This window comes from Musa acuminata, chromosome BXJ2-3 (assembly GCF_036884655.1).
Source record: "Musa acuminata AAA Group cultivar baxijiao chromosome BXJ2-3, Cavendish_Baxijiao_AAA, whole genome shotgun sequence".
In the NCBI taxonomy this organism is placed as follows: domain Eukaryota; kingdom Viridiplantae; phylum Streptophyta; class Magnoliopsida; order Zingiberales; family Musaceae; genus Musa; species Musa acuminata.
This window is the reverse complement of record NC_088340.1, coordinates 28273667-28299298: the sequence shown is the minus strand read 5'-3', so window position 1 is coordinate 28299298 and position 25632 is coordinate 28273667. Positions and strand designations below refer to the sequence as shown.

Genomic DNA, 25632 nt, shown 5'->3' with positions numbered 1-25632 from the left:
TTACGCCAAGGATATCGGAGTTATGGAGTCAACTGGCCGATTAGGCAATAGGCCGCAAGAGAGGACGATGTGCCGAAGAATCGGACGAAGCGTTGAGGGACCAATGATATACCGGACAACTTGATTAATCCTTAGTATTAATTATCTAGATCGAAGTTTATTTTACATATGCAGGATTAACTATGATGGCAGTAAAACATGCAATAGGAGTTGTTCCAGAGTCAAGACCATGATCACATTGGAGGTTCGAGAGTTCGATGGAAGTCCGGACGGTCGTCGGAGCTTCTGTAGGAACAAATCCGAGAAGTCCAAGAGCTTGCCAAAGAAGCTCATCGAAACTCACCAAGAGGATCGTTGCAAGTCCAGGAGTTTGCCAGAAGTCCACCGGAGCATCGCCGAGGGTTCGTCGGATGTTCGTCGGAAGTTTGCCGGAAGCTTGCCAGAATCTTGATCTTATTCTGTGAATTTGAGAGCTCAAAAGTGTTGTAAAAGGTCAAAAGTTCTTCTCCCTCTTTTCATCTAAGTTTTGATCATTCAAGAGAGGAGTGAAAATCTGTAAGGGTTGTCTCCTAAGCCCGTCAAAAGGAGTAAAACTGTAAAAGGGTGGTTGGCCTTCGCCTATTGAAGGAAGGCCTCTAGTGGATATCGGTGACCTCATCGAAGGAGGAAGCCAAAAGTGGATGCAGGTTAAGATTAACTGAACCACTTTAAATCCCAGTTTGTATTTACATTATGCTCTCTATCTTAATTGCAAATGGCCTCTATTGCTTTTCTTCAACTGTACTTCGCTTAATCTTAAGTTCAAGAACTTTCCGAAACGGTTTTTCATCGAAAGTATTTTTATCGTACGAACATCATTTTTCCGCTACACTAATTTAACCCCCCCCTCTTAGTGCTCTTGATCCTAACATGCTTGACTTAGAATAAGAATAATAAGCAATTAAGGCAAAAAACAATAGTAATGAAGAGCAACAAGAAAGTGTATACTAATTTTATAGTGGTTCAGTCGTCGTGATCTACATCCACTCCCGATTCCTCCTTCGTTAAGGCCACCGACATCCATTATTGGTCTTCGTTCAATGGGTGAAGACTAGCCACTCTCTTACAACACGTTTTCTATTTTTATAGGTTTAAGAGACAACCTTTTACAAGCCTCACACCTCCTTTATATTTAACACAAAGCTAAAAAAGGAAGATGATGACAGTTAGCACTTTTTCAACACTTTTATAACCGAAGTCTTAAGACTTTTGTTCACACTTTTCGTGCCCTTTCATGCAGGAAAGAGTGAGATATTTATAAGCCCTAATGACTTCAAAAATGAAGTTAAAAAGTATCTCATCTCGGGTTTTCGGGGTATTGGCGGTACTACCACCTACAGATTGACACTGGGTGGTACCACCACCTAGTCAAGATGATACGATCGCTTGACAGAGCCTCTGAGATCGAGCTCTGGTGGTACCACCGCTTGGCAGCATTAACTGTCGACGGTACCACTGCCCAAACCACTTGGGATGTTGAGCCTTAAGTGGTTCCATCGCTCAGTCTCGACAGTGCCATCACCCAATCTGGGCAGTGCCACCACCCAGTCTGGGCAGTGCCACCGCCTGAATAGCTCCAAGTGGTTGAATGGGCCATCGAACCGGCCTAATTTAGTCATGTTTATGGCCTAATTAGCCCCTAATTGAGTTAGTAGGATTTCTTCTAAAATTAACTCAAATTAAAGTCCTAACAATGATAGTTAAGGCTAAAACAATTTACGATATAAGGAATCTAAGTTGTACAATACATCAATTGTTCATCCGAACTCTCGGTGAACTTTCGATAAACTCCTAGCGATCTTTCAGCGAGCTTTTAACGAACTTCTTGCAAGCTTTCGTTGAACTCCCGATGAACTTTCGGTGAGCTTTCACTGCATCATTCGATCCTTCAGTGTATCACCCAATTCATCCGTCCTAATGCCTGATCACCGATCATTGACTCCGACCCAATATTGGATTCTTCTTTAATCATTTTGCCTATATCATGATCGTAGTTAGTCCTACATCACTTATCTCAACATATGGATTAGATCATTAATTCATCAATTGATTTAATCATCAAAATCCGAAATTCAATAATAATGAAGCTGAAGGGGAGGACGAAGCCAAAGAGAGGATAGCGAAGCTTTCACAAAAGTTACTCTTCTATAAATCAATATCTTTAGACGGTGAGGATCAAAATTATATTTTTCTCTTTTTTAGTGTTATTAGTACATGCGTTATCTTCTATTAATAGAATTGACAACGTGAGGGAAAATAAGATTAAATATTTTATTTTTATAAATATAAGAATATCAATATAATTTTTTAAAATGTAGTGATCTGGATACTAAGTATAGATAACTATAAGAGATAATATGTAATTAATCATATTTAAATTATAAAAAATTAAAAAGAAAATATAATATTATAAAATATATTTTTAAATCAGTCTAATTATTTGTGGAATGGAGAGTACGTGGCCTTGTTTTTTGTTTTTTTTATAGAGGACAACCCGAGTGTTTCTGACTTACCTCTTTTGCCAAGATCCCTAAATCTGATCAAATTTGAGGTGTCATTGAAATCATGATTTGGATCTAGTTTATGCTTAAGGGTATACAAGAATTTTGAAGTACTACATTTTTCTTTTTTTTAAGCACTACAATTTTTGTTGCTTTGAAAAAAATACAAAATTGATCTGGGCCATCCAACGAGATTGTAGCCGCCTCAACCCACTCCGGGAAGATGCTGTAGCCGTCCGATCGGCATACCCTGCTACTCCATGATCGGTCGACGGTAGGATGATGGGAGAACGATCCTCAAAGCGAAGGTGCGGCCCCGATGCCATCCCCATATAAACGATGGTTCTCTCAGTTCATTCGGTCAGCTGATGCTTGTGAAGGAAGCGAGGCAGGGGTAGGGTTGCAGCATTAGATACCTCCGCTCCGCTGCTCCGCACCCCTACCACCAAAAGAATTGAAGACGAGAAACCCTTTCGACTCGATCCTTCCCTCCTTATCCTCGCCCCGCTCCTCCTCTTCTTGCCCTTCTAGGGTTTCCTTAGATCTCCACCAAGGATGGGTTCTTCTCTTCCCCCCAAGGAAGCCAATCTCTTCAAGGTCATCGTGGTAAGTGCAACTTCTTATGGTCCATTCGCTCGATCATCTGCAGTTCCATTTCATCCGATGATTTGCTTAGTTTGCCTCATCAAGACCGTAACATTTACTTGGTCGTCAATGTTCATCTTGATTTTAATGCTGGTCTGATCAGGGTTATCGCTTACCTGTTGTTCGTATTAATTTGCACGAGTTACTAAATAGGTTTTCCTTTTCAAACTTAAAGTTAGTTAACTGGTCCCGCTGTTGTATATTAATGTGTGCAAAATTCAGTAATCTTGGCTTTGTTGGCGTATTTGTTTGAGACATTATTCGCTATTTTTTAGCAATCTCATGAGCTACCATATTCTAACTAGACCTATATAGATATCTTATTATGAGGGATAAGGATGCATGATTTTATACAATTTTGTTCGATAAAAAGTAGGTTGCTGCATGTTCTTTGTCGATATGGTTTCTGCTGCATATGCTCAAATGTTTGCTGTACTTGTTTTGTTAAATTCAACCTGCAATCACATTTTCTTGAATGAGCTTCATAAACTCCAGCACCATCCAGTTCTGGTTTATGTGCGTCATGCATCATGCATCATGCACGATGGTCAGCATCTTTCTTTTGATAAAGAATCCACTTGCAAATGATAATATCTTACCAGTAATGGGTTTTTATTTTGACTGCCTTATTAGATGTGTTTTTCATGGCTTTGCTTTGAGGAAAATGTCAACGTCTGAACATGTTTGAACAGAACATTAATGGTTTCAAACATACAGAGAATATGAAATTTCAGTGTCCATATTGTTGTGTCATTGTTTTTGTTTGTTTTATGGCATTGTAAGTTTTATGACATTGATTGTGAGAGTATGGTGCTTACTAGTTTTCCCAGGCTAACCACATCAATGTTTTTGGCAAGTATAAGACAGACCAATATGTATTTGGCAAAGAATTTTTGTGAGTTAGCACTTATGTAGGCAACACCAGATATAGTTGTGTAGTTGCAAACATGATGCATAGGAGTGCTGGATTTTAATGCCAATTAGAATGTATAATGTCAGCGTGCAATTCCACAGAACAAGTTTGTTATTTCTTCTGATCTAAGAAAGTTTGTGATATTTTGTTAAAATGGATTGCTGCCTTTTGGGCATCTACATGTCTGCTTCATGAAGATTTTTGGTAGTGCTAGAAATAGGGTTTTCTAGCGCATCAAAAGATTTAGCAGCTAAGCTTAAAGCTTGTGCAGGTGATGAATTTACGTCTTCTATATTCTAGGAACTCTCCTGTACTCTCATGCAACTTCTTTTATCTATTGCATGGGTGTTCTGTTAGATTATTAGATTCATTATCATGTAAATTAGGAACACTGCTTGGAGCTACTGTGACTTTTTAAATATAATGTTTGAATATTTAGTGTAAGAAACATAAGTACTGTAAAAATATGTTTGATCCATTATGATTCTTCATCTATTATTTAAACAATTTCTGGAAAAAAATTGTTTCATCAGCTTTTTTGTTGTTCGGTCTTGTCTTCCTCATATGGTAATGAATCCTCAAGCTCAAGCAAGCAATTTTCTGTTTTTCATCAGAAATCATATGAGACCAAACAATATAAAAAGGGACTAAAGGCTGCAGATGCCATATTGAAGAAATTTCCTGAACATGGAGGTGGACTTCTTTGTTCTTGGTGCTTTGCGTCTTTGTGTTCTGACCAACTTGTTTCAATGTAAGTGTTGGCTGATGCCCTTTTTTTTTGCGGCTGTTAGAAACCTTGTCCATGAAGGGATTAACATTGAATTGTATGGACCGGAAATCAGAAGCATATGAGCTTGTTCGTCGTGGTCTCAAGGTTATCCAGTGTTCTGCATATAGAGATAAAGGTTGCCATTTATTTTATCTAAAATATACTTTTGCTGACTCTGAAAAAGGTTTGCAGAATGACCTTAAAAGTCATGTGTGCTGGCATGTTTATGGTCTACTCTATCGATCAGACAGAGAATATAGGGAAGCAATTAAGTGCTACAGAAATGCTTTGAAGATTGATCCTGACAACATTGAGATCTTGCGGGATCTATCACTGTTACAGGTGTGTATAAAAGTGGTTAGCTCTTGATCTTACTATTAGATCATGTGAGTTTCTTGTTATCTCTTTACAAATTTTTATCTCATCTCCTACATATTTTAATTTGATGATATTAAAGTTGTCTTTTTCTTTGTACTGCTGAAGATGGTTATTCCGTTTGTGAATTTTATGGTGATGATAATTGCTATCTTAGGCATGTCTAGAACTTATAATTCCGTTTGTGAACTTATATCTTAGGCATATCTTAAGATGGTTATTCTTAGGCCTTTGTTTTACCACTCCTCATACTGCTAATCTAAACCGACTCATTACCTTACTGACATTCTCATTTCACAACCCCTGCATTTTGTTCTCAGTCATAACTATTGCTAATTTTTCAAGATGAAAACATTTCCTTATTTAAAATCTAAGATATAGGATGCTAAATTTTGCACAGATAATTTATGGCATAAATTTAATCAAGAAGAGTTGTTTGATGGCCTAGTCAAAGTTACACCAAGGTTTGAGCATTACATGTAGTCCAACCTGGTTGCTGTAAATGCATCATATATATTTTCTTTTGTGGCCTATACAGAAATATCTTCTGGTCACAAATTTAGTATGTATGCATTTGTTTATATTTACAACTTTGATTTTTGGTTTTTACGAACTATTGTCCAGAAGCTTTAGTTTAAGAAATGTTCATTACCTCTATTAACTTCATGGGTGTCTGTTGCCCATAACTGCTCATCTTCTTTTGGTTTGATACTGGTTATTGGGTGGTTTTGGTCCCTTAGCTAAGTGGTCACTTTTCATAGCTTATTACACATGCATTCTTAGATTAATGTGATCTCAGCTTAAAATGTTAGGCTTCTTGAGGTTTCAGTTTAGCTTTGGTTATTTTTTTAAAATGTTGTTTTGTTTTTTATATGGTTTGCATTATTGGTCCGTACCGGTGTATCGACCTGTTGTCAGTACAATATGTACTGAGTTGTATCGAGCATACTGACATATAGTATATTAGAATGTACCAATGTACTGCCCATACCAGTCTTCTATTGGACCGGTATGTAATGCCCGTACCGAGCAGTACACTTCGGTACATCAAATCTTGGTTTTTTATTTACATGCTAGTTATGTCATAATTATTATATTAAGTACAAATCAAATTTGATTTACTATAGGTACATTCTTTTTGCAGGTACAAATGCGGGATTTGACTGGGTTTGTGGAAACTAGACAACAACTTTTGTCACTTAAGCCAAACCACCGCATGAACTGGATTGGCTTTGCTGTTGCGCATCACTTGAATTCCAAGTATGTGTCATTTTCTTAGGGAACTCATTCTAATAGTTCACCGATGACTACCAGTTGTTCTTACCATTAATATGTTTATGAGATTTGACAACATGTTGAAAGTCCTTTATTTTGTGGATGATAGATTACATTAGGTCACACCTTGTCTCTTTTTAGGAATATAGTGGGACAGTTCAATCCTCTTTGGTTAAGTAAATGCATAGCACATTAATTCTGTTAAGTGGTAGATGGTTGAGTTATCATTTCTATATGGAGAATATAAATGCCCTAATATTCATTCCATGTGATGGAATCAGATAATAGTTCTATTGAAGCATTACTGTGCAGAGGGGCAGAAAGAACCAACAAACATCTGATTGAAAGAGAAACATGCCCAGATCTCCAGGATTTTATCCCAGCATAGAGCTGTGCTTTTTCCTGCCTTCTTCTATAAATTCGTGATATTTTTGTGTAGTTACTTTGATTGTGTTGCTATTGGTACATAAGTTATTAATCCTTATTTATTTCTATTGACACTTCCCTGAGACCACATAAATGTTCCAAACAACGTCCTTCTTGTGATTTTTGTTACACATTCTCTTAATCCATAGGTGAATCTGAGATGACTGGACAGGCCATTCAAACTCTATGGTTGTGCACAATATAGTGTCATGCTGAAGATCTGAGTATAAGAGAGCTGGTCAGCCTTTGACTTGCCCTGGTCCAGATCCTTTGTGCAGGCGAAATTTAGAAGCTAGTGCTGATCCATCCATCAGGCTGTTGACATTGAAAAATAAAATCTTCTAGATGAGGTCACTTTTAGTTTGAGGACCTCAGGTTGGTCAATTAAAGTTCAAATTCTCGACTTTTTTATTTTCTTGAGATTCTATCACCAAGCAGGCTCTAGAATCTTTGAAATTAGTATTTGATTCCAACACAATTTTTGAAGTCTTGATTTTTGGGACTTCAAAATGCCATTTTTGGTGGACATCAACAGCATGGAGTGGCGTTGTTTCATGTCAGTGCTGGATTGAGTAAAGTGCTGCAGTACATTCTGCATTATGCCATTGATGCTCCCCATATTCTTTGACATGTGCTCATAAAATCATAATTGTGGATTTACACATATATTTGGAGGTCTGTCCAACGTGCCTTTATCCACTCACCACATTGATTTGAATGTTTTGACTGTCATAGGCAACACAGTTGACATGGTGGAAGTTTGTTTGAATTGCTCATTAGTAGTAGTCCTAACACAAACGCTAAATTTATATGTTTATGTTACAGTTTATGTTGTGATTCATCTTGTGAGTTCCGTCGGTGCAAAATTGCCTGTTAGGCATGTAGTTCTAGGTTGGAAGCTAATCTAATTGAAGCTACTTCAGTTTAACCATGCCAACCTTGTTTCTACTCATGAGTGCTTCATGAGTAAATGTGGATAAATTGTTTTAGGTGTTTTCTCTCCAAAACATCAGATCATTAATTAGCACCACAATAGTAGCAATGTTTTGCCATCATCTTTGGTCACAGTGAACTCACAAACTTCCTATCAGTTAAGTAGCATTGGGGTTCTTGGACAATTGCTTTGCTTGCATGTACTATTAGACTATTCTTTTCTTTGATAAGTCACAAGTGCTAAGGGTATTAATTTTTCAATATTTTCTCTGCTTATGATAGATATCACAGTTTATGACCCCATATTTTTGCTGTGCATTGTGGTAAGATGGAGTATTCTTGGATGTTGATATTAGTAATTTTAATATCCAATGATTCTCTAATATCCAATGAACATTATATAACTTTTTGTTACTTACCATTGATTTCTGTGCGTGTCAGTGCTTTAAAGGCTGTTGATATTCTAGAAGCTTATGAAGGGACACTTGAAGATGATTATCCCCCAGAGAATGAGCGTTATGAACATGGTGAAATGCTTTTGTATAAGGTAGCAATGTTTAGATAATGTAACTTAAAGAGATATATGTATCATGTTTTTTCATTTTGTTAATTAGATCTTGTGCAGTAATTTCTTTCTTTTGCATTCTTTGTAGTAGCTTTCTTGATCAGGACTTTATAACTAGGCTGGTAGACTTGCCGGTTACTTTGCATGAAGAGTCGTGCTAGGAAATTCTTTTACGTTGGAAGGATTTGCAGTTTTGATACTTGTCCACATAAAAAATGTTAAAAAAAGAAAATCTTGCTATATTTTGTAATCAATTTGCAAAATTTTGCTACTATTCTTGCCCTAGTCTGGTCTAGAATTGTGTCTAGGAGTGAGATATTGTCTAAGAAGTATATGCACAATCCCTGTTGATAATTAGGGTGTTGAGAAATGAAGATGGTATCTCCTTAAATTGTAGGGACTTTTGAAAAGAGAGTTCAGTCATGTTAGAAAAGGAAGGTTTTTGTAAGATATTAATGCAAGTAGGATTGATAATGTTACACTGGTAATGAAAAACCTTTGTTATGTAATTATCGGGAGGCTTTTTTAGAGTTGGCAGGCCTTATCCTTCTCATAACTTATGTTATGATCTGCTTTTTATTCTAGTTTTCTTTTAAATCTTTCATCTGATTTCTGCTGAGTTCTGGCAGCGAATTCTTCTTTTTTTTCCCTCTGTTGATGAATTTGGCATATGATACGATCTGTGGACAATGTGATGTTCATCATTATCTGTTGATAAAATGTATGATGATAAATTCTGAATAGCCACACAGCTGTTGTAACTATTACCTTATTTTAACTCCATTACCTTGTAAATGTAACCCTTTAATTTTAGGCTGAAAATTTTAATCAAGCTTTTCAAAATTTCTTGAGAAGTAATCTGGTTTCTTGCTTCATGATGCCGGACGTTGAATATAATGCTAAGCTTCTGCTTAAAGTGTTTCATTCTATCTTCATCTGAAGGCTTAAATGAGAAAATGAAAGGCTTGAGTATACTAGTTAAGGAAACAGCCATTTAGAAATAAATGCACTTGGGAATTTATGAAGCTCACTACAGTTTGTTTGGACAAGGCTTTAATTTTATATGTTTCATTTTGCAAGTTGAAAGTTGATAATTTAGGTAATTTTCTTAAAGTATGACTTCCTTTTTTAATTATAAGTTGTTATCTTAAGTGATTTTCTTAAGATATGGCTTCCATTCATAATGATAAATGCTGTTCCAGGATTTCTTCTTTTGCTTTCTTTGTTTCATGAGTCAATTTTCTTGATTAGTATAAATTGTGGCCACTAACATCTGCAAGAGTTTTCGTGGAAAAATTTGAAGTATGTGAAGAGTATATTTTATTTTGATAGCTAGGGAAGCAGAGTGCTGCTCCATGGATCATGTAGTTTATTTGAAGGTTGTATTGCTAAAACTAACCTCCGAGGGCACCTTGATGCCTATATGTCTCCATGACAATGCATTCATTATCATGTAACAACACCAATAGTATCTTTTCTTCGGCCTTGTTTTCTTGATAGACATAAGGCTTAATCCAACCAGTAATTAATTAACTGACGAAGCAATTTACATTGCCTTCATCCAGCTTTTTTCTGTTATTGTTCATAAATTGTTTGTTATTACTTTAGAATATAGGCTTTGTTGGTGGTTATGGGGAAGGTTATATTCTTACGACTTTTACAGATTTCATTGTTAGAGGAATGCGGGTTGCATGACAGAGCACTGGAGGAAATGCACAGGAAGGAGGCTAAAATTGTAAGTTCTCACTGTAGTTGATGCTATGTAGTTCACTATCTGTTATTCTAGTTATACAAATCATGGTTTGCAATACCGTACCATACCACTTGGTACGGACGGTACATACCGGTCCGATAAAGGACTGATATGGGCAGTATATCGGTACACCTTAGTGTATCATGTATTGATACCTTAGTATAGCTCGGTACATACCATATCGACAGCTGATCGGTATATCGATACGGTACGGTATTCAGAACTTTGATACAAAGTATCGATGGAAAGGTCAGTATTGTCTACACGAAGGTCCTCAACAGTTAATATCAGATATCTTTTTATGCATTAGATCATCTTTTTGACTTGTTACAACATATTCCTTGCTTGCATGCATATTTTCTCATCAGGTGGATAAGTTAGCCTTCAAGGAACAAATGGCATCCATTGTGTTGAAACTTGGTTGCTTCCAAGAAGGGGAGAAAATATATAGGTCCCTGCTCTTTATGAATTCTGACAATTACAGGTAAGTGGCACGGTATATGAATCTTTTAATTATCAAAGGGACGATATTTGAATTTTCTTCTTCTGTTTTTTTTTATTTGTATGACATGCTTTATTCTGCCAGTAGATTTTTAAGTCTCTTACTTTTCCAGTCAAATATGTTTATGCATTTGGTGGTGAACCCTCAGGTGCTGATACTGCAGCAGATACTTGGTCTCACTTCATTGCTTAGAAATTTGCTTTGGTATTGATGGAGGGTCTTAATTCCTTTTATTTATCATAAGAATCTTGATAGGCATATATTATTCTTTTGGGGTTGAGATAGTTTCCTATTTTCCTTATATATTCAATTAATGGTAATGATCATCTACGAACTGTTTGGGATTGCCTACATGGATTCTTTTTAGCCATTAATCTATAAAAATATTATCTTCTATTCTACTAGAGCATTTAGTGGTCAAACTCAAGGTTCGCCATACAGCTCGATATAGGCGGTATGTACCGGTCCAATAGGAGATTGGTATGATCGGTACATTGATATGTCTCATGCACCATGTGTCGGTATAGCTTGGTATAACTCGGTATATACCGTACCAACAACTGATCGATACATTGGGACGGACCAGTAAGACTAACCATGGGATTGAAACTCTCTTTTTAGCCATCTAGTGCCAAATGCTTTTTTGCTTTTCCATATACTGAGTATGTGGCGTATTCTTAAATGCCATTTGGCTTTTTGGTTATCTTTTATCTCATTCTTTTCTATCCAAGCCATGGACCTATTTTATAGGCTTCAAACTGTATTAATTACTGTTACTTTTCATTAAACAGGTACTTTATTGGCCTGCAAAAATGTCTTGGACTATATTCTGAAAAAGGTGAATATACATCTGATGAAATTGAAAGATTAGATGCTTTGTATAAGTCACTTAGGGAGCAATACAGTTGGTCTTCTGCTATTAAGGTAAAATAATCTTTTCTTGTAATTGGACAATGATTCTGGTTTATATTTTTAGTTACTCTTTCTAAATGCTATAAATTATTTGGTTGGAATGAATCATCTCTGTCTTTCATTTTTGGTTCATGCCTGTTAGAATGTTATTATCATTTCTTTTGAGGCAACTAGAATTCAGGAAGTCTCTGCAAAAGAAAACTCTTCTGTTTTCTTCTTGATTACAATAGCACTGTCATGCCTTTTAGAATGTTTGCTCGAGCAGCTACTCGAGCTTCTTAATCTTTAGCAGAATTTTTATTTTATTTGTATTATTAGTATGCTCTATCATCCCTGCAATGTTCTATTTGCAATTACTGTATCACTTACTGGGTTCTTTTTTTTGCTCAGCGAATACCACTTGATTTTCTAGAGGGTGTCAAATTTCGGGAAGCAGCAGACAACTATGTCAGGCCTTTATTAACTAAGGTTAGACAAAATTATTTTACCACATTAATTGTTAAGCTTTTTATATTATACAATTATGACCCTTCTGTAGTGGGTCACGCTGTTTCTTATTTTTATTTTTTTCTCAGTTTACTATACTCTTCGAATTGGGTGTAGTGGCCAATCAAAGCTAACATAACTTGTCACACATTCAGGGTGTTCCTTCATTGTTCTCTGATCTTAGCCCCTTGTATGAACAAAATGGAAAGGTTTGCAGAATCCTTAATGAAAGACCTATGCGATTTCTTCCCAAATTACTCTTCAAATCAAAATTTGATAAAATCATTGAGCAGTTGGATTCATTTTGCAGGCAGCCATTCTTGAACAATTATTTCTTCATCTAGAACACTCAATTAAATCAACAGGATGCTTTCCAGGAAGGTAATTTTGAAACCAGACTTTTCTCTCATGATGATCACTGTGAATTTCTGTTTAATTGATTTGGATTGGTCCGTGTACTGATCATACTGTTGACCATCTATAATGGTCAAACCATGCTGAACCAATCAAGATTTCAATTCTTGCATGACAATAATTATCTTCAGATTAGTTATTGAATAGCTATGTTATGAAATAGCCATACAGCATAATTTGGACAGTTTGGCATAAGATTCACCATGCCAACCTAAACTTAAATTCTGGCTGATGAATATCCTCTAGAGCAAGGTATTCAATTTCGAATAATACCATCCGGCACGGGCGGTATGTACCGGTCCGTCAGCTGATCGGTACACGAACCGCTCGTTATCGGACGGAACAGAATATATATATATATTAATATATATAAATATTTTTATAAAAGGTGACATCATGTCACCTTTTATAAGAATATTTATATATAAATATAAATAAATAAATAAATATATATATATATATATATATAAACACACACACACACACACACAAGGCGACATCGCGTCGCCTCGGTGACGTCGCCCCACGTGGGAGAAGGAAAAGGTGATGTCGTCGAGGCGATGCGAGGTCGCCTTTTATAAAAAAAATATGTATAAATATGTATAAATATATATATGTATATATGTATATATGTATAAATATATATGTATGTATATATGTATATATGTATATATGTATATACATATACATATATATACCATATACTGCTCGGTATACAGTATCATACCATACCGAGCGAACGTCGAAACTCCGGTACGGTATGATATTTCAATCCTTGCTCTAGAGACTCCTTATTACATGAAACAAGATACATGATTTGACGAAAAATGTTGATCATTTTATAACAACTCAGGTTTAAAAAGAATCTTTAGGCAAGAACTTCAGCTGGATTGGCAGTGAGTATATGCAAGACTGTGTGGTTCTGACATCATTTTATCCTTGTCATTTGACAGTTATTCTCTCTTTTGGAGAAACTCTGATGTAAATACTAAAACCAGGAAATGTTGCATTTTTTTAGACATTGTTAGGCAATCTCTTAATAGAATTATTTTGCATCAGATAGGAAGGAGCTTTCCTAGAATGCTTCATAAATTCATATACAAATACATAAATTGAGCACTACCTTCAGTTAATTTCTTATGTCTTCTAATGATCTCTAACCTGTATTGTATTGGCTCCGATACTGTTCTAATCTTAAATATTTAGCAAAGAATAAGTATGTCATGATGTATTTCTTTCAAACAACAGCCTATGCCTTTGAAAATTATTGCTAAGATTCCATTTAAAATGCATAATTTAGATGTGTTTCTTAGAAATGGCATTTGTGACTGTGGTCATAATTTTTCTTTTCAAATTTCAGTTCCAAAAGAGAGCCTCCTTCAACAATCATGTGGACTTTGTTTCTGGTTTCCCAGGTTTGTTTTGTTGTCTCTTATGAAATTAGATTTATGCCATTCTGAATTTGTATTACATATGTCAAGACTTTTATTTCTGTTGTGATGCAGCATTATGATCGACGAGGCCATTATTCTCTTGCTCTAGCCAAAATTGATGAAGCTATTGAACACACTCCAACTGTCATTGATTTGTACTCCATTAAGGTTTGTGTCATAAATCAACATTAGCAAATGTGGACATATCTGACTTAGCAGTGATGAAACTGTCATATGCAAATTATGGTTTACTATATTTATTCCAATTTTCAAAGACACAAAATAGTGTTTATTTGTTGGAGTTTTTTACTTAAGTTGGTGTGTCTCTTCCATATTTCAGTGTCTTGCTTGTTTTGGGATACTTTGTGTTGCTAAGGAAGGGGGGTGAATTTTTTTTTCTTTGGAGAAAGAGTTATGGTAAACTATTTAGACCTCAACAGTTGTTGAAATCAAGGGTTGTTTTGGTATCAAGCTTTATATACAATCTCATGTAATTAAAGGTATCTAGGTAAACTCTCTCTCAAAGATTAGGTTGTTTTGGTATCAAGCTTTATATACGATCTCATGTAGTTAAAGGTATCTAGGTAAACTCTCTCTCAAAGATTAGGTTTACCTGGTTACGTCTTTTAGCTGAGGCATCCAAATGACATTTATAATGTCATGACCCAACCTGATGGGATAACCTGAACTATTAGTAAAAAATGTTTAAGCCTTGTCAATTATAGTAGAGTTATACATCTATTTGAGCCTTTTCCCACTTTGTATGTGAGATTAAATCGGGGCATTACATATAGTATTATCTTTTATAATGTTAAGTGATGGGAAATAAAGATTAGAATTAATAGGTTGCATTTAAGAACAACTACAGTTAAGTACTGGCAAATATATTTGTATAAGAAGATATTGATTTTACCATATTGTCATGAAAGATTTTAAAAAGATCAGGGACATTTCGGCAGCAGGTGCTTTATTTGGCAAGATGTATACAACATGTAAAATATGCCTTTTTGTGAAAACTTAAAAGTATGTGTAAGAAGTAAAGTCCATCAAAGTACACTTACTCTTCTCTGTATCAAAAGGTTGTAAGATTTAATACTTTGTCTTAGAATTCCAAATCAAAACTGAGGTAGCAGAAAAACTTGGCTCAGAACTTTTTAATTCCAAGTTTTGGGAAGTTGTTTTTAACTTTTTATGAGGATGTCTTCTTTTTGACTGGTTGATCTTAGAGATTTTCAAAACTGATTTGGTAAGAAGAATCCAAAATGTGATCTTAACAGGAAATCTCTCCGATGGTGAAGTGAGGGATGTGAAAATTTTTGGGGAAGATATTTGAAAGAAGTGACAAACTTGCATGAAGGTGGTTAAGCTGTATATATTGGTCGTAAAAACAGGACTGTGTCAGATAAGAATTATTGGGATGCAGGGTTTTGGTGTGAGTGAGCTTTCTTCAAAGCTACAACATGAGAATTGACAGGCTTTATCGGGAAGGGTATTTGATTTAGATATTTGAAGTGTTAATGCAGTGTCTATGTCTTATAGTAATTAGAGACCTGTTAGAAGCAGGATTAAGAGTCTGAGTTATTACTCACCTTTGGATCTCAGATTCCATCTTGTGGGTTGGAGTAGTAATTTTTTCCCACATTAGATCTATTTTTTGTCTGAGGCTCTATGATATAATTAATTTTTAAGCATATTGTATCTCTTTCCATATACACCTTCCAGATTGACAATTATTCTTACTGTTAGTTCTAAATTAGCCTCTTTAGTAAATAGAAAAAATTTATGCCTTTATATCTTGCAACAATTAGATGATCATTTGCTCATTCATCACATTTATCCCATCTTGATCACAGGGCAGGATACTAGAAAATGCTGGTGATTTGCCTGCTGCAGCTGCCTTGGCAGATGAAGCTAGGTCTATGGATCTTGCGGATCGTTACTTGAATAGTGAGTGTGTTATGCGTATGCTTCAAGCTGACCAGGTATCCTACTTTCTGACCTAGGCATTATATGATATTCTTGTTCGAGTCTGTGGAATTAATATTTTTTATTCATTGATTGACGAAGGTTGGATTAGCAGAGAAAACAGCTGTTTTGTTTACTAAGGATGGCGATCAGCACAATAATCTTCATGACATGCAGTGCATGTGGTATGTATGCTTGAGTTTCCTCCGTCATGATCGACTATTTGATTGAAAAATCTCATTTGTCTTTCCTCTTTATGCACTCTTTCTGGCATGTACGTGTTGTGGAAGGTACGAACTGGCTTCTGGTGAAAGTTACTTCCGTCAAGGTGATCTAGGACGTGCACTCAAAAACTACTTAGCCGTTGAGAAGCATTATTCAGACATGACTGAGGACCAATTTGACTTCCATTCTTATTGTTTGCGTAAAATGACTCTACGGGCTTATGTGTCAATGCTGAAATTTCAAAACCAGTTGCATTCACATGAGTATTTCCATAAAGCTGCAGTTGGAGCTATAAGGTGGAGTTGCCATCTTTCCTTGATTCGATGTCTATTTTATTGAGTTCTTGAGTGCATCCTTCTGTCAATAGTTTCAACTTGTTCAGATGTTACCCTTGTTATTCTTTTACTTTGCATAAAATTAGTTACAATCAAAACTTAGAATTATGCATATGATGTGACCATTGACCATAAAAGATTCCTTATCATATACCTGATTAGCATTAAACTGATTGAATAAGTTTGAGGATGGAATGGATAATTTATCTGTTATTTGTGTACCATAAAGGTAGCATTTTTTTAGGATCTTGATTGGCAAAAGATTGCTGAAGAAGGATTAAATAACCAAAAATAGCATAACAGTATTTAGAACCACAAGGCATTAGAACTCCTTTTTCCTGTTTCAAAACTTGTTCAATGGTCAGTCTCATTTTAACATTGATAGCAGATATTGATATGCTTCTATTTCTGCATCGCACAAGGTTTTGGCTTAAGTTGATTTGTTGCTTCTGCATGACAGTGTTCTCACTGCATTCGACTGTATAATCATTTTTTACGTTTCCAATAAGCTTTCCCAATTGTCAATATCAAACACTTCATATTTGCTACAATCATGTGGTTTACCATTATTCTTCCCTTCTTTCTTCAATTGCCCTAACCGTTCTCATTCTTCATTGATCGTTGTGCCTTCTACCAAGATTTCAAATACCATATAGTATGACAATTGTACCATACTGTTCTGGTCTCATACTGGTGTACTGACTCTGCTGATATATATTGACACAGTAAGAAATTTTTGTTTTTCTTTAGTATACCAAGGCATACAATACTGACTGATACACACTGGTCTGATGAGATTCTGGTTTGGATGCCAGTACTGCTGTTTAAGACCTTGGGTGGTGGGTGTTGAGGTGTGTACTAATATTCTTTGATCATAAATGAAATGATGGTGAAGGAACATAGTCTTCCTTTGAGAAATGGGCATATGGAGGAGCACTTCATGACAGATCTACTCACCCCAGCCAGTTATCTGTGAATATGGAAAGATTATTTACTGGACTTAATTTGACAAACATTTATGCACAGTAAAGTTTATTTTGCTTGGAAAATTAACCAATTGAATGTGACCTTTTAACTGTAGATGCTATATAAAGTTGCATGATTTTCCATCAAAGTTGGCAATGGAGGAAGGTGATGAGATGTCACAGTTGCCTCCTTCACAGAGAAAGAAAATGAGACAAAAACAGAAAAAGGCAGAAGCTCGTGCCAAGAAAGTAATTTAGCTAGAATTTTTTACACTTGTAGATGCTCTTCTGTTGGGATGTTTTCCTCCAAATTTCTCTTTGATATTCTGCAGGAAGCTGAAGAAAGAAATGAGGAGGATACAACTTCTGGCACATCTAAATCTGGCAAGCGACAAAATTCCAGACCAGTTGATCTAGATCCTCATGGGAAAAAGTTATTGCAGGTTCCTTCTAAACTTTCAATGTTCATTTCAGCTCTCAAATCTTTTGGTTATGCAATGCAAGAGCTATCTGGCTTCCTTTATGTTAATTCAAAGAAAGTGATTTCACTGATTTGTGTAGTCTAGAGATCTTCTGCATTGGTATGGTAAGCTTAAATAACCCAGTCAATATGCTCTTTTTATGCAGGTTGAGGATCCATTATTGGAAGCCACGAAATATCTAAAGTTGCTTCAGAGTAACTCAGCTAATTCATTGGAAACACATATTCTTTCTTTTGAAGTGAACATGAGAAAACGGAAGATTTTGTTAGCATTTCAGGTAACCTCACTTCACATTCTTATTTATTACTAAAAAAATCAAAATGTTATCTTGCTTGAAACCACAATAAAGAAGCATGGTTCTTGTGCATTATGTACTTTATATGTGATATTTATCAAGGTATGCGATTTCAAATAATACCGTCCAGTACGGGCGGTATGTACCAATCCGTCAGCTGACCAGTACACGGACTGCCCATTATCGGACGGAACGATATATATATATATATATAAACGAGGCGATATCGCATCGCCTCGACAACGTCGCTGAGGTGATGCGACGTCGCCTTCGTTAAAAAATATATATAAATATATATAAATATATATAATCTTTTATATATAAATATACATTTATTAAAATTATATATATATATATATATATATATATATATATATATATATATATATATATATATATATATATATATATATATATATATATATATATATATATATATATATATATATATATATATATATAGACACACACACACACACACACACACACACACACACACACCGAGCCGTATACCGCTCGATATATAGTATTGTACCGTACCGAGCGAACGTCGAAACTCGGGTACGGTACGAAATTGTGAACCTTGATATTTATACTTCTATTCATTACCAAGCTGGGAGCATGGTTTTGTTAGCAGGGTTTGTTCAACTTGTCATTAATAATGTTTCTACTTTTTACATCCAATGAAATAGTAACTTTTAGTATCCTTCATCCTTGGTATAAATATAAAAGGTTGGATATAACTGAGCATAATGGATGAGAAAAAACATATGAGGTAGTGGGGGATATTGAAGGTAATAATCAAGTATTGATGTTTCAATTATTTTTTTAGTTCAAAGAAAAAGGAAGAAGCATGTGTCATGGATGAATTATGATCCTGATATTATCTAAGAAAACAGAAGACCGATTTTGATTTGAGGAGCCACCTACAGCCAATAAAGTTTCTACACATCTTGTTTCTTTGGAAGAAAGGGTCTGTTGCAGGTGTCTGTCCAGGTGCACTGGAAAGGATGTTTTGATCTCCACATTGGATTTCACCAAATGCTGATCTGGTCTTAGCATTAAGTAGAAGATCAGTGTGAACTCAGGCTTCCTCAAGTCAGAGCCTGTCATGAGCTATTCTTTTTGATCTTTGGTGTGGGCATAAATACAATAGCTTGAAACTGAAACTGATGTTATTAGCTTGAACCTGAGCCTAGGTCAATCTGCCTAATTTTTAAAACTTGACAACAACAAAAGCCTAATAGGAACTATGACATGCAATTATGTTATATACCTTGGCCACAAAAGATAATAATATGACAGGTTGGAGGCTTTATTTGCAATATTTTTCTGTGCAATTTAGGTTATGTCAGGTTGGCTGGATGGTCTATGGCTCAAGAAGGAAATGATAGGAACATGTTGAATGGTATGCTCCTAAGAGCTTTAACAGCCAATGTTCTGTGGCTTCTTTGGAAATCTAGCAGTGATTCTCTTCATGAACTTAAGCCTTGAAATATCTTCTAGAAGGCTGTTAATTATGCTCTTAGCTATGTTGAATCCACAAAAATCTGAAGGAATACATGAGATATTTCATCTCAATGTAAGGTGGAAAAAACCTGTCGTAGAATGGTTTAAGCTAAACATGAAGCTTGGACTGACACAATATGGGAGGAGCTAGTTTTTAATATGAGATATGACTGTTGATTGTATCTCGGCTGGGTGTAGGTGTATCCAGGAGAGATCAAATTTCCTAAATGCACCTATTGAACTCAAAGTTGGCCTGGAGCATTTACTCTTAAGGAGGTTGTGCAATTTATGCATGTTGAGGCCGATGCAGCTTGAACAATTGGGCATAATCTCCATGGAAGATCCTTAATGCAATGAGTGATATTTAGGATTTTATGATGTATGATGTTTTTAATGTTTGTCATGTCTATAGAGAAAGTAACAGAGCTGCAGACTGGCTAGCTAATCATGCCAGGAAATACAAATCCAATTTTTTTTGGAAAGGAACATGGACTGTTGAGTTGTCTAGGATTCTGTGCGCCAATGCTAGGGATGTTCTCTGTAATTGTGAAGCAATAGTTTATTATGTTTTCTGTACAAAATAAAGTGACTTTACTTATTGGTAAGCAGAAGTCTATGTTATAGTCAGCCGATACAACTCCAGTAAAGTATCCCAATCCTGATTCTATTCTAGTGTTTTTAAAAGTGCTAGGTACCAAGGTTGCAAAATGTTTGAGGTGTTAGGAGCCCTCCCGACCGAAGCGAGGTGCTCTAGAATATTAAATATAAAAAATATATAATATGATTGATAAATATGATTAACAAAATAAAAATATGACATGAAATTGATTTTAATATTACTTTGGACACTTGTCATTTTTCCTGAAACCCTAATAGTAGTTTTAAATAGAAATTAACAGTGCTAAATAGGGACTAATAACATTTCTAATATTGATTAACAGTGCTAAATTGATATTAGTTCTAAATAGAAATTAACAGTTCTAAATAGGGTTAACAGTTCTAAATAGGGACTAATATCAGTTTTAAACTATTCAAAACTAGTTTCGGTGAGAAGAGGAGTTACCGATGATTGAACCAAGATACTATTTGTTTACAATCTGGTTAGATTGAACCAAGATACTGTTCAATCGAACCATAGTTGACAATCTGGTTCGATTCTTCACATTAACAGTGAAGCGTAATGCCTGGATACTATGCGAAGCGCTCGGGCCTTGCCTTGCCCGAGCACCCCAGCGTCTTTTAACAACACTGGTCTATTCAAGTTGTGTTCTAGCCTGAACTTTCATATGTGCCATCCTGAAAGTGAAACATTGGCCAAATTTTTTGAAACTAGGGCCTATAACTCAATGTCTAGATTTTGAAACTAGAAAGCAATTAAGTGCTCACTTGTTGATCTGGCTATGAAATGGAAGGTTGAGCTAAGTAAGTGCTCACTTCTTTATTGGTTAAGAACGTCTGGCTAAAGCTTCCTTATAATTTGTTTTTTCTTGAAGGATAGACTCATTCATGTTACTGTCATTCATCTTATGTATGCTTTTTTTTTGGGAGCATTTTCTATACTTGGATCATGTCAGATGTGTGTTACTGTTCTTAAAGCTGGGACAATAACATTTATAAATTATTTTATATCTCGGTTCAAAACTGGTTTTGGTAATCTGTGGTATCAGTGTATCGGACATATACTGACCTGTATCATCTAGTATCAGCTGAAAAAGTATTAAAAAACTAAACACCAGTACTGGACCACATGGTCTGGTGCAGGTTCTTTCTTGGACTGGTAAATATCAATCGATTCTTACTGTACCAGCAACTAATTAATCTGATCATGTTAGGTAATTCAATTTGCCGAGTATTTTTAGTAGTAAATTATAGTTTTACATGATTTCTATGTGATAAGATTGGAGGAGCAAAACCTGGGGCATCTAACTTCTATTGGCTTGCTTCAATTTTGTATTTCTGACTAGGATGCTAGGATATTGTGGCTAGAACTCAAAACAAGTAAGACATACCATAATTTCCTGATTGAGCTTGATCAAGTTCAATTTGCTTTGCTCCCTATTCATGCAGTGTATGCAACTAATTTAAAATCTTATGTACCTTAATTTGAACTTTGTGTCATATGATGTGTACTCTGTAAATATTGTTCTTTAACCTTGATAATTATAATTGTTCTGACTTCAAGTTTTTTTAAAATCATCAGGCTGTTAAGCATCTACTTAAATTGAATGAGAACGATCCAGATTGTCATCGGTGTTTGGTACGTGTTACCAACTTGTAAACTTGCTTGGTGTAGCTTTTGCTTCTTGGAAGTTTGACTTATTTTGATGAAAGACAGCATATCTAAATTAGCTGCACTGATATGTGATTCATCTACATCTGTGGATATATGACATTCAAAGTTTATATATGTGAATATGTGCAAAATTTTTATGGATTTTAATCATGGTTATGGTCGAAAACCTTTGATTGCATGCACATTATCCAAGTCATTACACCTCTTTGTTTGCGATGATCAGCAGTCATCATACCTCTAATATCTCAAGGCTCCATACCTTGAATATTAGAGGGGGCCTGAGTGAAGGAGAAAAGGAAGTTTAAATATGGACAAAACAAGATCATTGGGATTGTGGGTTTAAATTTTGCATTGCAAGAATTGTGGGTTTAAACTTTGCATTGCAAGAATTATGGTACTATTTTATTGGAGAAATTACTTGAACTTAAGGGAGAATAACTGAGAAGCTTGGTTGTGGTTATCACTTACCAGATGATGGATTTTGGCTATTCAGTATAGTTGCAGATCATTGAATGCAAGTACTTAGTGATTTGGTTTTCTTCAGATTGTAGGACCCGGTTGCCTAAAGCCGATCCAGACTTATGGCCCCTATGTTAGTTATGGGTATGAGTTAAAGCCTCTTTGAATTTATTAGACCTGGACTAGGATCCTAGAATATTACAAAATGAAGTGTTTTTAATCTATATATTCTGATACTTCTATAAATTTATTAAAATTTTTCTGTAGAATTCCAGTGATGTCCTTGGTATTTCTTTGCTTATTTTGTTCTTGCTTGAAGATTTGGGTATGAATTCTGACCTTCCAGTTTTGTAAATTAGGTAATTTGTGTGATTGACTTGGCCAAGCTTTCATTTGAATTTTGTTTATTCTATTAGCTAGTTTTTTACTTTTTAATAATTTAGCATATATTGGACCTTTGCTCCACTGCGGCTGATTTGGAACTGATCTCTTACACCAGAACCCAATAGTAAAATGTTTCGAATCTGATCCTCCGACCCATTGCTTGAAGCAGGTCCATGTCCAGTTTCAATCATGCCTGAACTTGTCCAGGTCCTAGCATATATCACTAGTTTTGTCAAATGCCAGGAATGAAAGTTTTGAAAATTTACTTTGGATGATAATTGAAACAGAAGAGTGTCAATTAGAAGAGTCAAAATTGGACTTTATTGATGTTTAAGTTGGATGGATGTGGAAGTTGGATTATGCAAAACTATTAGGCTTAAAGTGGAGATAAGTCATGCTTATAAAATAAATTAGAATATTAATGTTGTTCATTAATTAATCATCCAGAAACCTTGGAGATAGTGTGACTCACATAAGGTTTTATTTAATATTTGCACTTTTCTCTTTTACACTGTAAACTGGTTTAAGTATCTGTGGAAAAGAAAAATTAAGGTGTCTGTGGAAACTTCAATTAATTCCAATTGTGATTACTAGTAAAAAAATGTGGAAGTCATATTTTTCATGGTGCTAAAATAACTTGCAGGTGCATATTCTGATGCATAAGTGACTAATAGAGCAACTACAAGATTATGGAACAAAAAATAACCGTATCCAAAAGAAACTTTTGATTGTAAGACTAGGGTATTAGTCCATTGCTCTCTAGCTTTTCATGAACCTTGAGCTATAAGAACTTAGATAAATAGTATGAGCTTAAAATTTGACATCTGAATTTGTATTTTGACCTTCAAAGACAGATGTTGCATTTTCTCAGAAGGATGAGTATTTTTCCTTGACAGTGTATTTTGTGCAGTGAGAATACAATTGCCTAAACTTTTATATTGATTGATTTAGAATGTAAACATCAAAGAGTAAATTTACTTGTCCACTACCGATCACATTATAGCACCACAAACAAAGTTGTGGTCCTGAGGTATGCAACAAAGCTTTGTTTCTAAAAGTCATCCACAGATTTCACAAGGAAAGGAACTGAAAAATGCTACTGTTTGTTCAATCTATTTCTTCAGCATTTCTTGTATTTTTACTTCTTGTAATCTAAAGATTGTAGAATATAATTTGGCCTGGATAAACTGTCACAATTATTTCTGTTTTGGTAGACTAATTCATTGTACCATTTCACAGATAAAGTTCTTTCACAAAGTTAGCAGCTTGACTTCTCCAACGATAGACTCAGAGAAACTTGTTTGGAATGTATTAGTAGCAGAACGACCACATATAAGGTTGCTGTTGATGCCTGTTTTACTTCAACAAATTCACATTTTTTTTGAAGTGGGTAATAGGTTTATGATTCTCGTTTCTTGCAGTCAGTTGAGCGGAAAGTCAATAATTGAAACTAATAAATCTTTCCTCGAGAAGCATAAAGGTTTTTAAATTGTTTCCTACCAAGTTATCTTTTGGATGACACTGAGGTTGTAAATATAATCTCTCTGAATTTTCAGATTCCTTAATGCATAGAGCAGCAGCTGCTGAAATGCTATATGTTCTTGAGCCAGATAAGAAGCTTGATGCAATTATGTTAATTGAAGATTCGAAAAACACACTAGCAATGGGGTAAGAACGATCTTAACTAGTAGACAATCATATTCATCTTTTAATGATTCTGGACTTTTAAACAGAAATGATGCACTTGGTCCTGTCAACATATGGAAGCTTGAAGACTGTATTGCAGTCCACAAATTGCTTGAAGATGTGTTCAAGGATCACGGTTCTGCTTCTAGTAAGTGTACATGGATATTTCAGTAGTCAAATAAGTATTTTATGCATTTGTACTTGTCTGGGTAAATAAGCTTTGTTAAAATCTAAATTATCATTTCTCCTGATACTTTTGTGCAACTACAGGATGGAGAGCACGGTGCGCAGAATACTTTCCATATTCAACATATTTTGGAGGCTGCAGTAGTTCTGCTGTCATGTGTACAATCAGTAATAACACACATAGTCCGCCAGAAAATGGAATTGCAGCTTGCCAAGATGCCAAAATAGTAGATTCTCATTTCTTAAATGGAAAACTACATGGCTTGAAGGACCTGAAAATTCAATAGTGAATGGTTCTCTTGTCTAACGCTACAGGTGGATCCAAAAAATGCTTGAGATGGGAAGTGGAGTGATCTCTTCAATTGTAGAATCTTGCCTCACTCATTACAGTACAAAAGTTTATTTTTCTTGCCAGGGCACTTAGAAGGTATTTTTGATGGCTCATTGCAGTAAAGATATTGCTGGGTTGGTACTAACACCTTGAGTAATTTTGTAGTATTAGATCTGATCTCGCTAAAATGGTGGAAGCTTTTCCTCGCATCAAACAGTCAGTCATTTATCAGTTTTGAGCTCGGTAGCAAAGATCTGTAAGTGGTCAGCTAGCTTGGAGATATATTTAAGCAGTGGGTCAATGATTATTGCCTGGATTTACTTTTGTGCACTCCTTTAGGACAAATTTTGTGTGATCTGTGTTATTATTAAAGTACAAATTTTGGCATATGCTATGTGCGATCCCATTATTGTCTTCAAGAGCTGAATAATGTTATGCATTCAAATCTGATTGGCGACAATAAGAGAGCTTTGTTTGTCCCCCGCATGATAATATTTACAAGCTTTTGATACACACTCGTATGGTCAGTGTAAATCAGTTAAATACCTTTTATTATGCTGGTGTCTAAATGTTCCT

General features: G+C 35.3%; 1 protein-coding gene across 8 annotated transcripts; it reads left to right on the top strand.

The window, feature by feature from the left end:
- The first annotated feature begins 2897 nt into the window (after positions 1-2897).
- On the top strand, positions 2898-25443 carry LOC135581352 (N-terminal acetyltransferase A complex auxiliary subunit NAA15-like). 8 transcript variants are annotated; one of them, XR_010485211.1, is made up of 28 exons: positions 2898-3146; positions 4713-4791; positions 4890-4972; positions 5060-5209; positions 6387-6502; positions 8318-8423; positions 10105-10176; positions 10563-10678; positions 11488-11620; positions 11999-12076; positions 12250-12303; positions 12405-12475; positions 13869-13923; positions 14014-14109; positions 15795-15923; positions 16009-16091; positions 16197-16427; positions 17548-17680; positions 17764-17874; positions 18059-18190; positions 21918-21974; positions 24093-24190; positions 24275-24333; positions 24410-24521; positions 24587-24687; positions 24810-24952; positions 25041-25152; positions 25222-25443. XR_010485211.1 is itself a non-coding variant. In XM_065099516.1 (27 exons), exons 1-27 carry the CDS (start codon positions 3096-3098, stop codon positions 25059-25061), a joined length of 2670 nt encoding a protein of 889 aa, XP_064955588.1. In that variant the 5' UTR covers positions 2898-3095; the 3' UTR covers positions 25062-25443. The 8 variants fall into 8 exon arrangements, 4 of the variants coding, with proteins under 4 accessions (XP_064955588.1, XP_064955587.1, XP_064955589.1 ...); XR_010485210.1 differs by having other exon boundaries at positions 24810-25152; XM_065099516.1 differs by having other exon boundaries at positions 25041-25443.
- Positions 25444-25632: the final 189 nt, after the last annotated feature.

Excerpts from the sequence above, each read along its gene's own strand:
- LOC135581352 (XM_065099515.1), top strand. The coding sequence starts at position 3,096 with ATGGGTTCTTCTCTTCCCCCCAAGGAAGCCAATCTCTTCAAGGTCATC. Across the intron at positions 6,503-8,317 it reads GCGCATCACTTGAATTCCAA|TGCTTTAAAGGCTGTTGATA; the intron begins GTATGTGTCATT and ends TGTGCGTGTCAG. Across the intron at positions 16,428-17,547 it reads GCTGCAGTTGGAGCTATAAG|ATGCTATATAAAGTTGCATG; the intron begins GTGGAGTTGCCA and ends TTTTAACTGTAG.